Below are 18,226 nucleotides of genomic sequence, written 5' to 3'. Positions count from 1 at the left end.
AATAAATGTTTCACAATAGCTGCAGATGCTAGTCTAACTACAGCTTTGGCATGCTGCTCCAGGTGTAACATACGGTGAAGCACGAAGGAAATAGAGGGAGGAAAAAATAAAAAAAGAATAAGCAGGCCCACACTTGCAGATACGCACGTGAAACGCACCAGCACAATAACTCAAGACAGTTAAGACTCTTTTTAGCGCCTGTACATGCAAATTAAAGGGTCCAAGTCATCGCGCACGCTGCAAATTGCAAACAAGTGCGAGACAACTAAATTTTAAGTAAACTTCTTGCTATTCACAATTCGAAGGTTAGTAGTCATCGAGACCGAGAAAGAGGCCGCTCGTGTTGGAAAGTGTAACGAATGCTCACTGTTCTATGAACCTGGCCGTGACATAATGCGGACTTTCCTATTTCTTCCAGATGCCTACAACCATGTATACCTGGACGATGAACAAGTTATGATGATTACGGGCATCGCGGGGCTCATCGTTTTAATATTCATTATTATCATCGTTATTATTGTCCTTATAATGAAGAGAAAGCGGAGGAGAGGTAAGCGCTATGATCTGCATGTATTTTGTACCTTGAACGAAAACGAAGTTATTTTACTTCATCGTGTGAACGTGTCTCGACTCATTCAAACTGTATGGGAATTTATTATTGTGAGTTAAAGAAGTGCACGAACTTTGATTCCTTAAGGCAGCACGAGCATGGGTGCTCGCTTTTGTGTCAACATTTTCTTAGCTCCACGGCTTGACATGTTCTTCTCTCCATATCTTTTTTTTCCATTTTTTTTACGTCGAAGGTAGTTTCACTCATGCACATGGTTACAAATTAATAGTTCCCTTTCAACAGAAATAACTTTTTTATGCGGAATTAGATAGGTCGAACCAAAGCTGCTCTGCGTGAACGCGTTATGTCTCGTAATTCAGCAACAGGACAACCCAGTGGTTGACCCACGGTAAGTCAGATCTTAGAGTCAGATGTCGTGTGTGCTTATTACAGCTGGACCAAAAGAAGCGGTGGAGGATCGGCAAACGTAAGTACATCAAAAACTGTGCTCTAAAATATGTTTCTTCCCTTGTGATCAAGTAACCATTAAGAGGTCTAGCCGCTATGTTTCCGGAGTTGTCCACTAACAACCCCAGACTGTTTTACGTTGTTGCATGGCTTGCACGAGCAAACTCCTTTCCTGGCGTTGCTTATCCTACTTCGCATTTATAATTACATTGTAACAGTCTTGCTAGTCCTAGCAATACGTTTATTTAAATGACTTGGTTGAAACAGCAGAACGCTAGAGAACATCGTGTAGAACACACGGACAAACGTACAAAGGCGACCAACAGTTAAGCTTAATTGCACAAGCTATCACAAACTTCAGGAAGAATGAACCATTGATAAGAAAGATTTATAACTAATTGTTGTATACAACTACAGACATTTTCTATGCAATGGAACTGTTCAAGACCAAAAGAAAACCCGTACGTGGGAACTATTGCAATTGTCGGCGACGCACGACTGGGGCGGGACGATCGTTTCTGTAATGTTATTTACGTGCAGCAATGGGTCCGTAGGTGAACTCATAGCTCAAGAACTCACGCTTGGGATTCTGTCAATACAAAAATGAAAAGGGCAGTGTAGCGAGAACATTTTCTTAGGATAGCATTTATAAATAACAGCCACAATTTCGGTTATTGGGCTGCTGAGTACGAGGTCGCCGGATTGAATCCCGGCCACGGCGGCCGCATTTCGATGGGGGCGATATGCGAAAACACCCGTGTGCTTAGATTTAGATGCACGTTAAAGAACCCCAGGTGGTCAAAATTTCCGGAGTCCTCCACTACGGCGTGCCTCATAATCAGAAAGTGGTTTTGGCACGTAAAACCCCAAATATTATTATTATATTACAATTTCAGTTACAACGTGGTCGCCTCGCTTCAAATACTCATTGACAACTATAATATATTGATTGGCTTTAGGGGATTTTTTTGTAGCTGTTCATACGTGCGAACCAGTGGCTGTGATGGACATCAGTTGAAAGCCAGTCTCCTCTTGCGTTTCCTTTCTGTGTGATAATTGTGCGACGTTCTGCTTTTTTAACGAAGTCTACAAACGCCAAAAAACACCGTGCCACCGCCTAGGGTCAAATGAAACTGCGACACTACTTTTGATTTACTTGTTTAGAAGGGCGAATGGTATCTACAAAATCTCACTTCGAACTATGACGCAAGTAAACTGACGATACAAATCGCCACAAATTTAATCGCTCCTTAGCGAGGCATGAAAGTATTGATCGAAACAGAAATGTGCAGTTTGTGTTGTCTGTCCTTTACCCAAACGTGAACATTCTTATGACATAGAAGCAGAGTTCGAAATAAACATAAGGCACTTGTTTTTGCTGACGCTAATTTCTACCTTAGACCGGAAGGACGCCTAAGCCTCAGCGAAGATTTGAGCATCCACAAGGCTGACTTCCACCCACCCTATCTGCAGAACGGTAGCAGCAGTGATATCACAGGAAACTCAGGTAGATGTTCTTAAAATCATGCTCGTGTACATAGCCATATTTCAGAATACGTTATTCGTGTCATAGTCGTGTACTTTCCTGGGCAATTGCGATGTTTTGCACACGTCGGTACTGAAGTGCATCTGCTATGCATGTTAACAGAGTGTTGTTCTAACCAGCGTGATCTATTCGTCAGGAAAACGAGTAATTACCAGGCTCTACGGCCTGGTGCCATAAAGCTTACCATTTGCTCACTACACACCAGACATGACAGCCAGTGCTTGCCACCAAACGCAGAGCCTGCACCGGTACAGCATAACATGACTATAGCCTTTCCACAGTAATTTTCGATGAAAATCAATAGCCACAGAGCTTCCAGCACAACTCCACTCATTGAACCTTCTGTGTACCTAAATGGTTCGCTGACACACATGACTGCGGCACTGCATGACTTACTTGCTTCACTGCCCTTCCAGTCATCTGCATGAAACCCGCCTGTATGTTATGGCTTTTCTGCAGCTTTATTGTCACGGGAAAACGCATTTAGTCACAGCCAAAAATTGTGGCATAAGATTCAGGAAAAGTAGGGAATCCTAAAGACGAAAGGACAAAACAAAATTTTAGCAATACATGCAGGTCCTTGCAGAGCTGGTTGCTTAACCGGATTCAGAGAGAGAGAGAGAGAGAGAAAGCAAGGATAGGGAGGGCAGGGAGGTCAACCAGAACAGCATCCGGTTTGCTACCGGATTCAGAACAAGCGAATAACCGTTAGGGCTGGTATCATCGCACGCGTTTCCCACTCACAAGCCATACAATGAGAGCTAAGCTCGAGTCCTGTGTTGAGTGTTGCCTCTTCCGTGCCATTCCCAGTATCTCGTAATCCTTTCCTTCTCACTTCCTATCCTGCTCTGTAACACGCACGCCTGGCATGCGTCTCACCATGGCACCACCACCACTCCCTCTGCACACAGTGATTGCATTCAAGCGAGTTGACGGGGCCAGAAGGAAAAGGAGAATCGTCTCAGGTGAGACACATAACTGCGTGGACGCCTCGAATTTGGTTGAGTCATTTTTCACGCAGAGCAGCTTGGTTGAGTTTGATTAACAATTCGAAGTATTCATGAATGTGTTCTCTTCGCGTGATACAGAAAGCACTGCATGCTTTGACCATTTCTGTCTCTTTTAGTCGCTGTCTTCGGCGCACTAACACAGACACCGTTGTTTTGTCGGCCCAAGTGCACCACACGCGTTCGTATGCTCTTCGAGTACGCCAAGTAAAGCTCAGCTTTGTTTTCGTTAAGGGCCTCGTGTTGCAGAAAATCCGGCTTCAGCGTCCGGTAGAAAGAATTTCGAACCAAATTCCGAGCCAGGCATTCCGAACCACGCATACCGAACCACTCTTCTACTACCAAAGTTGCCTGTACCTTGTCTTTCATCCTTTACAAAGTTATTCCTCGGAATTTAGAGAACCGCAGCCCACAAACAAATGTAATGAAAAAAACACACTGACAGCGCATATGTGTGATATGGTGTGAACGTGAACGCGATTCGCCGGCGTAATGGTGACGAAGTGATGAATGCTTGGTACACCTCCCTTTGACTGTGTGGTACAGTGCGAGGCGGGCAGGGGTCCCCCTCCCCCGAAGGGTTTTTTTGGAATGATTTCTGTCAGGCCACTTGCACGTGCCGTTCTTGCTATCACCCACACAAGCTGTCACTATTGATGTTGTTAAGCAATTTCTTAATTTAAAAAAAAAGTTATTTTTCTTTCGCAATTATCCATGGCGGCGCATGCGCAATAACGTTCCTGGTGGTTTGTCTCTGAAAGCATACTTAGTTGCAAGTGTGAGAGTCTTTCCTGTCTAGGTCTCCGTTGTTTCGAAACGATTCTACGCTCCCCTTTGCGAAAATCGGGACAGGGGACGTAGGAAAGAAGGAGGACAAGCGCTTCCTGTGTCCCTGTCCCGCTTCGCGCTGCACTACAGTCTCATGGAAAACAAACTAGCCTAAACAATCGCCCATCTCCCTTTGACGCTCGCCTTATCCTTGTATTATAATCCAGGGTAAGATGACAGCAGGATGTGTTTTTGTTGTTGTCATAAACGCCCAGTGGAGATGTCCTGGCAATGACAATTACAATGACAATGTTTCATGAAGTGACTGAAACGCGTGGTGTCAACAATATTGTAGTTACTGCTAATCCTGCTACTGCTACTAATACTGTTACTGCTACTGTTAATAATGAGGGCCCATATGCAACTACTGCATGTGGCAAAAACGAATTTTAGAAATGAAGAGGTGGTAATTGCCGCAGTGGGTCATAAAAAGCAACGAATTCCTTAGTGATGATTTAATCGCATTGCCTGATAGACTATTAAGAAAATATTGCTTTTTTATAAATTTAAACATCTCGGCTCAACTACTTCGAAGAATACGTTGCTAAGTCTATTAGGTTTTCGTTTTGCTAAAGGGTGACTGAAAACGCTTATTGGCATAACTTAGTGGCTGAGAAACAGTAGTCTGCACCTGCTTTATTTCGCAGCTTTGTGATCACTGCTATGAATGACGGAATGGGGAAGTGAACGCCGTGTCTTCAGAGGGCTGTTACTCTGACAACAGTTGCAGTCCGTAAACGCGATTTAACTTGCGAGAGTAAAATAATTTTTTCTCTCCCACCTCTTTGCTTTCGTAGATCTCAACAGTCCGGTGAAGTCAAAGTCAAAGGCCGGAGCAGAGCCGGTGTACCAGAACGTGGAAGGCAAGACGGAGAACGGGCCCCCGCCGATCGCTAACAGCGAGCCTGAGAACAGGGCCACGTACGAGAACATGCCTTTCCACCCCCAGAGGAATTCCAAGGGGGTAAGGCAGGCTCGCACTGAATTTAACATCTTTGCCGGGCTCGTAGCGCGCTCGAACCACATCATTTTTCAATCCTCCGCACGTGCAGGCGATAAATAAAAGAAATAAAAGTCGCGTGCCTGAGGCAATCGACTTTGCACAGCCAACAGGCCGAAGCACTAATGAGCTTTGCCCACTCGCCAGAAAAGGCTGCGGTGACTAGCTAGCGTACACGGAGCGAGTTCGCTTTTACTTCTTTGTCGGATATAACTAGGCAAGGAAGGAAAGACTCCCCCCCTCCCAACTCCCGCTTCGCAGTCCCTGGCCCTCACAACGGTTTGCGCTAATCGTGTTTTCCCAGCGTTATAACTACTTTGCTCGTTGTTTTCACAGTGGTTTGACAGTAAGCATGGCTCTGTGTGACCTTCTAACAAAGTGGCGTGGCCGTTCGTGTTTTGACAGTGAGTAGTGTTGCGAAGAGACCGGCCATAACACACGCTCCCAAAGTGCTCGCTCACTTGCGTCTTTTGTTAAGTTTCTCTGGCTTTTCAGTGAGTCGAGAAGAAAGAACATCCGAAGACATTGTGAATGTACACAGCCCGTGAGCCACACAAAAGGCAACGCCGAATTAGTGTGCATGAAATGATTACTCGCGACTTTTGTATATTAACTTGGGGACGAATTCACAAAGCTTTTCGTTCGTAAGTTGTCCTTGCCATTGACAAGCTGCCTTCCCAGATGTTTTGTCCAAAATTACGACTTGTTGGAATCTACTGTTACGAGCAGCTATAGAGCAAGGACTTTCCTATTGGCCTAGGGGAAATTTTTCAAGCACTGGACAGGTTGTTCAGTTACTATGTTTCTTGCATGCAAATTTCGGTGTTCCCTTCCATGTTACCCACGGCGGTGCATTCTCACAAGTATCCGTATCGCACTTGAAACTGTCGCAACACGATTTTGTCCGCGTGTGCGTGGAAGTTACAGCGCCACCGCAATACAGCTGCAGTGGTGCCACCGCGTGCTTTCTGTTCCCCCCGCTCGGTCTGTTGCAGAAGGCGATGCTCGTCCGTCATCACTCGCGCGCTTGTGTACGTCTTGTGTGTCCAGCCATGCGTTTCTCCCCTAACCCGCCCCTCTCCGGTACATGCACCTCCCACACCAAAACAGTGTCCCTCGACGGCGTCGACAGTCACGTCCGAGTCGACGGTAACCACGTCAGCCTCGGAAGCGCCGTCGCTAGGCAGCTGCAAGGGCCTCAAGCCGTCGTCGTCTACGGCGACGCCTCCGCCCTGCCAGAGGGACGAGCGGCGACCGCCGGCGCACTACGTGAACGTGATGGCGCCGGCGCGAGCCTTCCCCGACCCCGTGCACGCGAGCATCAACGGCGTCGGACTGCCGCCGCCGCGGCCCAAGAGCACCAAGCCGGGCAGTCACGTCTCGACACCGGTTGGATCGCTGGGTCGCCGCTCGGCGACTCCCATGAGGACAGATTCGCGCAACGGTTATCGCAACGGCGCTGATGGCGTCCCCGCACACGGTGGCGGATACGGGTTGCCAGCGAGCAGAGCGCACTCGCCCATGATGATGCCGCAACAGCAGTACCACCACTACCCGAGAGCGGCCCTCTACGACGAGGACGGAGGCGGCGGCGGTGGTGACTTGCCGCTCTCGTCGACGCCGAAGGTCAGTCGCCGTCCAGCACACACACGAACGCACACGGCGTCGATCTGTCCCTCCCCATCTCTCTGTCTCTCTGCTATCCTCTGATCTCCTCTGGCGCATTTCTCGCCATATGACCGCACTTTTGGCACTTCAGTGAACTGAACTGAGGACCGCACTGCTCGTTTCGTTCTCTTCTTTTTCTCCTGGACACCCTCCTTCGACTTTGGACGCTGTGACAACTATTTTCCGTTATCTTTCTTCCCGTGTTCTTTTTTTTTCTTGTAGTTTTCGTGGATTGCGACTTTTCACAGAGTGTGTTTATAGCCTGCTTTCGTTGCCACCAATGTTCTCCCCAATTCTCGTTTAATTCGGGGAATTTTCTTTTCATACATTTTTGTGTTCTCTCTTCCACGATAATTTGAAGGGTTCTGAGAGGCTCAAAGTGCCCCTAAACGACTTGTGACATTTTGAAAAAAGAAATTTGAGCACATCAGCCGAATTCGTTTTACGTAACGTGTTCCACACGGCGTGCGCGGCAGTTATCGAGTGAAGCCGAAAAGCGCGTAGTTGTGGTAGCGGGAAATTGACGTTGTTTTCAAAGAAGACAGCAGCGCAAAGGTTACGTACGGCACTGAAATGCTGTTCACGTGTCTCCTAGAGAAGTATAGGGCGAGGAGGAATAAGCGCCCGTGGAGAAGGTAACGAAGGTGAGCGAGAAACAGCTCGCTCAGCTTTCATGTCATGCGGATTTAGGGTCCGTTTAGTCTTCCTTTTTGGTTTTTTATCTTTAATTTCATGTTTGATGCAAGAACATTGAATTGTTGAGGTGACAAGAGAAGTTTATAATTATTCTTGGTAGCTTTTGCTAGATTGCAGTATGACAAAGTTGAATGTAGAGCAGAGAACGCATTTTCTTTTAATTTGAGTCTCATTGTTTTTATTGAAATGCATCAAAAATTACACAAGAAAGGAAAACAGGCAGCACGAACAAACACCGCTCTTTTGTTCGACTTGTCTCTTCCATTATTATATGCGCACTTTTGAGCCTTTCGTATGCAGCATTTCGGAAACGTTTATATACTGTTATCCTCAAAAACCAGATATCAAACTATAATGTCACTGAAAGTCGCCATTTTGCTTCAACTTGATTTTATGGGCTCGCGATTGAAAGAAGGTAATGCGCCGCAGAACTCCAGAGTTCTCATGAATCGACAGTCGCTTTCTTCCTTCATTACTGGAAGAAGCAGCAGCTCATATCTTCTTTTCAGCTTTTCTTCGGCGATGACGTCGACTTGTTGCCAACCCTTCTACAAATGAGGATCGGTTCCTGTCCCATCTTGTAAAATTTATTGTCAGATGTGGCATGAATAGCGTCGCTAGATGTTTGTGTGCCAAGCTGAAAATTGTGCGACACAATGTGAAACTAACTTCATAACAATGCGAGTCCTTTTTTTTTTGTTGCTGCGTGTAGTTGTGCTGGCATGTGAGCGCTCGCTAACAGCATGCGTGTGTTGTTGCCATTTCTTTTCGTCTCTCCCACCCCCAATTCCTGCCCCACACGTAACCGTGCTGCTGCCCTCCACTGCCACCTGTGTTTGCGGCGCGGCCCCGGCCACAGGTGCACCTTCTGCGCACTAACCACCGAGAGGGGGTCGTGTACGCAGACCTCGCGTTGCTCAACAACACGCACAAAGCTGCGGTCCTGTCCTCAAGAAGGGAGGGAGCTCCCACGGAGTACGCCACGCTCAAATTCCACCAAACGCTAGACAATGCAGCGGCCGGTAAGTGTTCCTTGTTCGCGAAGCGCTCCAAAAGCTAGGAATTACGTGGGTGCAGTGAGTGCAGCATATATATATATATATATATATATATATAAGGATACTTTGCAGGCCCCTAGAGACATCGTGCAAGGGGAGAAAGTACACTCAACGCTTATACAATAATTAGAATACGTATGTGAATACATATACAAAAGAATACAGTACAAGAAATGCACTCACATATAGTAAGTAATGTGGTGTTAAAATGTTACAATGGACAGACCGAATGCTTTTCAACGCGAGAGGTTACAATATAATCAATAGAATTACAGAGCGAGCGGGACATATTTGGCTGTAACAAAACAGTATTTAAGGGATAGTAGCACAATGATAACGGGAAAAGCAAGAAAAATAACACGTTAGGTTACATGGAGTTTGAAACATGCGTTGTTAGAAGATGCCGGAAATTTTCCTGGTCACTCTCATAAACGATGGCGCTAGGAAGATTGTTCCAAAGGCGAGTGGCTTTTGGAAGAGCGGACTAGGTAAATGAGTTAGTCCTTCCGTAGATGCGCTTGAAATTGATCTGATTGTAGAACCGGTGTGACCTGCAATGAGGAGTTTCAAGAGGCACAACTGATGGCGCTGTAATATACACATATTTATGAAATAATGATAGCAGAGCCATATCTCTACGGTAATGGAAAGGCTGTAGTGAGAGGTCGAGCTTAATTTGTGTTATGCTTTTGTTATAGGTTTAACAACGTGCAATGAAACGCGCAGCCATATTCTGAATACATTCGATTTTTCGATCAAGTATTACTGATGGGGAGACCAGACAGATGCGGCGTATTCAAGCTGAGGTTTACCAATGTTAGATAAACTAGTTTACGAATGTCTTGAGCAGAATTATGCAACTTGCGTCTTATGTACCCTAATTATTTCGATGCATTGGCGCATATGTATGCAATGCGCATTGACCACGAAAGAGTCGAAGTTAGGGTAACACCACGATATTTATTTTAGTATCATGCAAAATAGGGATTTTTTTTATCTGATGAAGAAACGTAGATTTAGTATGCTTGCGGCTGAAAGAGATAATTTTGCATTCATAGACGTTAAGCTTCATTAGCCAAGTGTTACACTGAATAGAAATAAGTTCTAGATCTTTTTGGAGAATTGTATGATCCTCGGTGCACCTGATGGCACAATAAAGAATGCAGTCATCTGCAAAAATGGGCACGTGGGAGGAAATGTTATTGGATAAGTCATTAATACATATTAGAAATAGTAATGGCCCAAGAAAGCTGCCTTGGGATGCACCTGAAGCTACGTGCGAAAGAGGAGAGGAAAAAATATTAACTTCCGTGAACTGTTGACGATTAGAAAGGAAATTACGAATCCATGTTAGTGTAAGAGAATCTAATTTAAGAGCAGATAATTTCAAAATCAAACGGCAATGTGCTATGAGGTCAAGTGCTGCTGAAAATTCCAGGAAAGCATAATCAGTTTGTAGATCCTCATCCATGCTGTTATGCAAATCAGTTGTGAATTCTAATAATTGCGTCTCTCAAGAGCAGGCTCCCCGAAAGCCGTGTTGATTAGAGGTTATATATATATATATATATATATATATATATATATATATATATATATATATATATATATATATATATATATATATATATATATATATATATATATATATACATTCATATATGTATGACAAGCTCTCGGTTCTTGGAGCCAAATTTAAAGAACTGCTTGATTATTTTCGCACATACAAAAGTAGTAAAACGGGTAACAGAAGAAATTACAGCAGCCTAACCAATATGGCCTTGTGACGTGTGCGACATACACATGAAAATTATTGAATACAAAAATTGGTCTATTTATAGGAAGTTAATGGGAAAGATAAGAGCAATTCCTTTTATGAAGGATAGAGGTCGAGCGCAAATTAATTAGTAGCACTATGGCCAGTCAAAGATATGACGATGAACATAAAAGAAGAAAGGAAAACTGTGTTATGGAAGGCCTGCTGTCTTCTATGTAAAGCTGAAGAATTCATTGCACAAGGGTCTTACAATGACGTTTATTACGTTGGCGTGAATACAAAAAGAAAAGAAATTGCCTCTTCCAAATCCCTCACAGTCGCTCTCATATGCCGCGAATTTTGCAATTTCTTGACCTTTTAGCTGAAACGCGAAGTTTCGCAAATACCGTCAAGCTGGAAAAACAATTGCAATGCTCTGGGCGTTGCTACAGAGCTGCCGAGTCCTGGTGTCAGGGGTTTGAAAGAAATGAACACTTGTGGCGTAATCGACGATACCATACTTAACAACCACCAGTGTTGCAACATAGGGAAACACAGATGAGGGGCGAATATCTTCTTGAAGTTCAGCAGCACAAAGCCCAGTTTCAGCATTTTAAAGAGTAGCGGTGCATTGCAGGATGAGGAATTCGTAGTGCGGTCTCGATTCGTAAAATGGGTAGAAAAGTCTTAGGCATTAGCAAGACGCGTAAATGTCGTGCCAATCTCAAGATTTTATTAAGGACTATGTTAGTCATGTGTGAGACGTATTAAACTGGTACATGTTTTGCATGTATACGATACATGTTACTGCAAGACAGACGTGCAAGAAAACTCGTAACACACGTATTACGTAATAATCAGCCATATCATAAAGATGAGCGAAATTTGTTTAAAATTGAGAACACAGATTTGCTTGCAGTTTATTCTTCTTACAAAGGCTTATGCCCTCTTCCTCTCTCTCTCTCCCTCTTGCATTTCTTTCCTCCCCGGCCACGCAGCCTTACAGGCCCGATATCAATGACGAACTCCTGTACGCTGACATGTACGAGGACGTGAAAGCTGGCCGGGTGCCGGACCCTCGCCTGGTCAAGCCCCCACTGCCCCCCAAGGGAGGCGCCGGCCCACCGCCGCCGCAGCCCGAGGTGCCACCCAAGGCCCGCAAGAAGGCTGGTCGCAGCGGCGCCAAGTCGGGTGACTGAGCAGCTGCTGCTCCCAGCACCAACCCCGCCGCCGAGCCTCAAAAGCAGCCTGATGCCGCTGGCCGCAAGAGGACGCCGTTCTCCGCCGCAGCGAGGCCGAGAGTGTCGCGGCAGGGAAGCCTCAGAATATCGCGGTGGTTCGGTCCAGGAAGCTGGATTGCGGCCCATGCGCGTATTATACAACGATACATTCTGAGCCCCATCAACACAAGCATGTCGCCAAGCACACGTCACGATGGGAATGTATCAGAACTTAAAAAGAAAGACAAAATGGCACAGAATCCCTTTAGCTCTTAGCAATAATTAAGCTTTTATTTCTTCAACGTCTAGGTAGGTAAACATCTTAATTCGGTTTGTCCGCGTCAAACGAAATCAAAATTTTGTCTGCCCCGATTTTTTTCAATCTTTCCTAATTCTACCGTGTGGAATCTGGCCGCCTAAACAGTTTCGATGTATTTTCTCACCAAATCGTCCGCATTAGGCTCTGGGTGACTACGTCAAGCCTATTCCAAACTACCGGTGCAGTTCAATTTGTTCGAGGCGGCGAAGACCATTTGCCAGCGCTCCGGCGGCGCTTACCACTTAGCTAACCGGCCACCAAGCGATATTTTGCGTCTGTCGCTGCGTTCGCTTGAGGCCAGTCTCGGCCTCGGTCTGCCCTCGGGCGGCCTTCGCGACTCCAAACACGTCCGGCCGTCGCTCCCGCGGACAGACAGCACCTCTGGCGAGTGCGCGCGAGAGCTCAACAGGCGGTGCTCATCGAGGAGATCGCCATCTGCTGCTGGCAGGAAGCTAAGGAGGCCCACGCCTTCTTGCCTCGGTGGGCCGACGCCTGGCGGCGGTGATATCTTCGCTCGGCACGGCAGCTTGCCGGCGGAGGCGCGCTATTGATGAGCCATAGCCGGTGCGCGAGGCGTCGTGTAAATATTCTGTCTTCGTTTCGCCCGTCGTCTCTGGGGTTTGTGTTTCTCTATGCGCGCTCGACTGGGTCGATGTGATACTCCGCGCGATGAGAGCCGACGTGGCGTGGATGCTTGGCTGCCGGCTTTGGCGCACTTTGACAGAGCAACAGGGTGCGTTTGTGAACTCTGTGTGAAAGGTAGCGCGGGATGTCAAGACACAATCGAGATGTCAAGATGCCCGAGAGTTGTCACGTGTGGGAGATTTTGGATACTAAAAACACAAAGGCTCTAAGCAAAATGTTTTGTAGATGCTGCTAAAAGAAAGAGAGCCGGAATTTGCTCCAGAGGACGGGGTAGCCGAAACCGCTTCAGGCACCAGCATATAGTAAAATTCATGTAACAACAAAAGTGAGGGAAGTTTATCAGATGGCGCACAGGTTCGCTAAGATACACCCGCGACGCATTTCTCACTTCACGCTGAAAAGGGCAGCATTCGCATATTCTGGACAATGTTCTATACAGACAACCATGAATATTTTCACTTATCTTAAAGCTTGAACCTAGTGTGCCGATAGTTGACTTTAGGCCTAAATGTTCGTTCACGAAAAGTCAATTGCATGTTCGTGCTAACCAGGCTCTAAAAATATACCCCAGTTTGGCGTTTTCCCGGACAGAGATTGCTTGCCAGGTCGCTGCACCAGCAACGCGATTACCGGGCCAGCGATCCACTTTCGCAAGTGTCTCGGGCAGGCTCACCGTGGCGGCGTCTGCGCAAGCTCCGATCCGCTCCGGCGTTCTTAACTAAACTAGGCACCCTGCACGGGACAGCAGTAGCGGAGGGGCTGGCATAGCCTGACCGGGCGTCCCCCTTCTCCCACCTCGCTCTCCACTCGCGCTTACCAAACTCTCCCGGGGTTTTTCGAATTCTAAATTACGAAACGCCGCGCTGGGCAAATTGGTTGGCTCCGGTGGTAATTCCCACGGCGCGGCCTCGCCACTCGATTATCCTTCCTTCGCCTCTCACGTGCAAACACTGGCGCCGTGGCGGTGCATCCAATGGCCTTCCTTCCCTCACGCCATCCTGGCTTATCGCCCATCACCCTCGGCTCCCTCCCCATCCGACCCATCTCGGTCCAGAAAGCTCGCGTCAGCGTCTGCTTGCCGTTTACCCAGAGCTGCACAACCCATCTTCTCCCTCGCCTTCTCTTACCCGAGAAGCGAGAAGCGCGTGTTCCAAATTACGCGAGCACAGAAGGAAGTACAGGAAAATAGCTAGGGAACAGAAATAAAGACAGGAGCCGGCGAAAAGACGCGAGAGACACCTCGACAAGAGCGTGCCCCGTTAAAGTGCCCGCCGCCACCCGAGGCTCCCTACGCCGACGAGCGGCGGTCAACGCGGAGTATTCCATCAGACCACGTCGTGATCGCCTCTCCGCTCGCTCACTCGTTCGCATGGCGTGTGCGTCTCGCTCCTCGTGAATCCTGCGCCGGGTTGTTCTGTGATCACCGCGTGCTCCCTTTTTTTCTTTTTTTTCTTTTTCGCTTCATTGTCAGTTTGTGGGATGTGTTGGCCATGCCGAGCTCACCATCGACACTGCAGCCTCATCGCACCCGGATTATGTGTCGCACGCAGCGCTGAGGGCCAACGCCACCCCGACTCCGACGAGGAACGACGCCACTGATTCCCCATCTACGGCTTGACACGCCCGTCCTGACTCCTCCCGTTTACAGACGCATGCACAGACAGACAACGTTCTCTCTGCCAGTGACGCGTTGGGTTCCTGATGGCGGCGAAGAGAAAAACTCACTTGTGTGTGCTGCACATACACTCCAAACGCACGCACGGTAAATGTTACACATCAGCAACCAAAAACGGCAAGCATACTTCACTGGCATGCAGAAGTGTACGACAAAGAGGCGGATAAATTCCCCAGCAGGCAGCGATTTGACGAGCTACCGCGGTGAGCAGGGGGAGCTCAAGCGGTGACGGATTAAACACGTGACGCGACAAAACAAAACAGGAAAAAAAGATGGATACAATACCACATGAAATAGAGAGACTGCAGATACTGAGGGGGACTTGTATTAATACTTTGTCGAACGTGTGATGATCGGTGCGTATTTTTTTTCCCGTACAGCTGTGCGCGTTTGCCCCGATTTCCCAAACGTTCTCCGTGTTTTTTCGCTGTGCATTGATGAGTGTGTGCGTGCCGTAGACTGTAGCGTTGCGCTTCAACATCTGTGTTCTGGACTATTGGATTTCTTTTATGCATTTTCTGTTGGCTCTTTGGTGCTGTTATGCTGCATTTCCCCCGACGCTTTTGATTTTCTTTTAGCTATTCCAGCGATAGCGCGCACGCTTTCAATGGAGTGGCCTAGCCTAGAAAAAATACTTACTGCTCAATTTGAATTCGATCGGGCAATCGCAATGAGGAGTACATGGAAGGGAGCGAACACAACGTTGCCACGAACTCCCTTTGAAATTCTTCACGAATGAAAGAAATTATAAAGCGTGACAGAGAACCATACAGAACACACCGAAAATAATCGCAAATGGGACTTTGAAAGAGCCGCTCCCATGTTTGCGTCGTGTGCTAGCGCAAGTCATTTACGTTTTGGTGTTTCATCTTCAGACACTTTAAATAATTTCTCAAATTAACTTGCTGTAGTTCTTTTGCTGGACGTGTGCGATTCAAATGAGAGACAGAGACATAATTGCCAATGTTGTTGTTGTGAGAGTTACTATTCACCGAGTGTTCACAGACAGGGCCTCGTGACGTTGTTTTTGCGCTTGCTTGCAGCCCACGTTGCTTGCTGGCGTCATGGGTACGTGCAGTCTTTTGAAACACACTGGGCAGCGAAATTCGTTGCAGCCCTAAGTTTGTGCTTTGCCTGACCTCACTGTGTGTGTATTGTCACAGGCCTTGTCTCGGCGCTGCCTGAATTATTTGTTCCTTTGTGTGATGAAAGTGACAGTGCCGGCCGTGAAGGCCATATGAGAAGTTTTCTTTTATTTCTGTACAGTGCACATAATGGCTGTTACACCAAAGAATATGTATTCTTATGCCCTAGATATTTATTTGTTGTATGTTTTTTGTGTACAATGATGAACATTATACTTGTTTATAAGATGGTTAGAAATATGTTGCGCGGCTGGCCTCGTTTTTGTTTCCCGTTATATGCTTAACAGCGGATGTTTGACTTAGTGCGGCTATTGAGTTTATTTGCCTCTTCTTTTTGACGACACGGCATTTCTTGAAACTGTTAAACAGTTTCGCGCAATGGCTGCTTTGTCGAGGCGTTCCGAACTAAACACCGAGAACCCCTATGGACATTTAATTGCGCTCGACGTTATCGTTGACATATTTGGAGAATCATATTACTTAACTGCATGAGTTCGCTACCGACCAATGATGAGAGATACATAAAAAGCGTTGGGAGTTATATCGTACCCGGGTGGCAGAGATGAGTAGATGAGTAGGTTTTTACATTGAAACAAATAATTTATTAGCGAACGCAGGTGAGCGTTAGGCATGCTTCGAATTACCAAGCCTTGTCTCTAACTTGCCGCCGCCAACATTTGCGTCGAGCGAAGTGCAGAAGCGCATGTTTAAAAGCATTGATCAGGCTATAACGAGGCATTGCCGTGAAACCTCCCCACCCGTTGTTCAAACCATGTCAAATGAAAATTTAACGAGGCTGTCCTTCGTAACTGCCCGACAATGCAACCTTAGTGCGAATGCGTACCACATACGCTTTACGAGACTACACAAACCTAAAAACAGTTGCACTGCGGAGCTGGGTCTTTAAAAAAAATTATTCTGCTCCCCTCCTTTTTGTGTGACCAGACGGGATGTGATTTATTTACCTACGCCATGCTCAGTGACATACTGAGTCTGAGTTCATGCGAGTTTGGTGTGAGTCTTAATGGTTAACTGCGATGCCCAACCACGTCTTACCAGCGTTTCTAGTTTAACGGAACGCATTGAACAATGACGTTCGCACGATGTCCTCAGGGCTGTGTTTTGCTACTATTTTCTTGCGCTCGGGTTAGAAGGCCTCGTGTGCCGATTGCATTCGACCAAAAATGTTATAAAAATAAATTTACACTGTTTCCGCTCGGTGTCTCATGGGTTTTACGAATTGTAATTGAGCATGATACATGTACCATGACACCCTTGCGCCTGTTGAGCAATTCTTACGCCAAGTCAAACACTAGTCAGAGGCGCTAGTTTCATATTGCGTTCTCGGATGTGAGTGCTTTTTGTACACTTTCCTTGCTGTATTATTTTCCCTTCTTTAATGGCCGCATTACTTGTTTTATTTATTTATTTTTGCAGTAGTGTTTGCAAAACGACGATTTGAGAGTTTGGGTGTGACTTACCGTTCTCTTTTTGTTCTGTCACGAAACCCCTTAAAAAAGGCAGCGAGAAAGGTAGACGAAATATCTGGGTGCCTCACTGTAAATTAACCGTAATATTTTCTATCGATTTCCTATGTACAATGAACACTGAATAAAGTACGATAATAGTTAATAAAATGAGTGAAATGCACCAAATGTTGTGCTCTCTGACTCAGTTATTTATTGATGTCGTGCTTCTTCTGGTAGCGCCGCACGATTGATGAAATGGCGTGGGTATGATTTTAGACATAGTACAGTCGATAATCTCAGCCGGTAATGTGGTAAACCATATGCATACGTCACTGCGCTTTGTACTAGCTACTGTTAACTCTGCGTACGCAGATTGTACTTCTGATTTAGGTGACTGACGTTGTTTATATTATTTACCATATGTCTTAGACTCGTGTTGTTGTGTCAAACAAATTACATTATCGTGCGTACTTCAGCGTCAACAACAAAAAGAAACCGCGTTTATATTTGTGTTATAGTGCTACGGCGGGATATTTTTTTTTAAATTCTGCCGAAATAGAACGGTGCTGCAATAACGCCATTGCGTAAGATAAGTACAGTACTGGAAAAAATTCCATAGAGTTCTGCAACCCCATTCTCATTTGTCAACTGGATCTGCTCTATGCAAACATGTCTCGTTTATTCTTCAATCAACGTAGTCCTCCGCCGATGAGGCCTGCCGTGAATACTTTGCGTATGTACCGCCATCGTAAATATGTGTAAATATAAAAAATAACTATTATTCTTGAAAATTATCGGCACTTATAGTTTGCCCACTTTTAATGTGACGCCGGTGCACATTGACAAGTGAGCGCTGGAGGAAGAGGGGTAGGAAATAAAGAAGAAGGCAGGGTTGTTAACCTAAAATGCGTCTGGTTGGCTACCTTACTCTGGTGCAAGGGAAAGGGGAATTGAAAGATAAGATACAGAGTGGAAGGGAAGGGGGAGGAAAGCCGCGGTGAGCTCGCACACGCATTCGAGCGAGTCAAAAAGTGAGCGTTGGACAACACGGTGAGTGGCATGGCCTGCTAGTTGAATTAAAGCTAGCACTCCTTGCAAGCGCCTTGCATGCCGGCAGGACTATTTTGGTGGGTGTCTCAAGGTGATAGTTGCCTTAATTAATGACTTTGTAAGAAG

At 46.4% G+C, this 18,226-nt stretch overlaps 1 protein-coding gene across 2 annotated transcripts in view; it reads left to right on the top strand.

Annotated features, from left to right (window-relative positions):
- Nucleotides 1-17,236, top strand: part of LOC135904587 (B-cell receptor CD22-like) — a 281,552-nt gene extending 264,316 nt beyond the window's left edge. Inside the window, exons 11-15 of one of the 2 annotated variants that reach the window (XM_065435445.2) lie at nt 419-550; nt 5,197-5,363; nt 6,510-7,025; nt 8,623-8,785; nt 11,576-11,747. In XM_065435445.2, the coding sequence (XP_065291517.1) occupies nt 419-550; nt 5,197-5,363; nt 6,510-7,025; nt 8,623-8,785; nt 11,576-11,598 (1,001 nt within the window). In that variant the 3' untranslated portion in view covers nt 11,599-11,747. Of the gene's footprint in view, nt 1-418; nt 551-5,196; nt 5,364-6,509; nt 7,026-8,622; nt 8,786-11,575 lie in introns of both variants that reach the window. The other variant, XM_065435446.2, reaches the window with a different exon arrangement.
- Nucleotides 17,237-18,226: the final 990 nt, after the last annotated feature.

This window comes from Dermacentor albipictus, chromosome 4, assembly GCF_038994185.2.
Source record: "Dermacentor albipictus isolate Rhodes 1998 colony chromosome 4, USDA_Dalb.pri_finalv2, whole genome shotgun sequence".
NCBI lineage: Eukaryota > Metazoa > Arthropoda > Arachnida > Ixodida > Ixodidae > Dermacentor > Dermacentor albipictus.
This window is presented reverse-complemented; position numbering and strand designations above follow the sequence as displayed.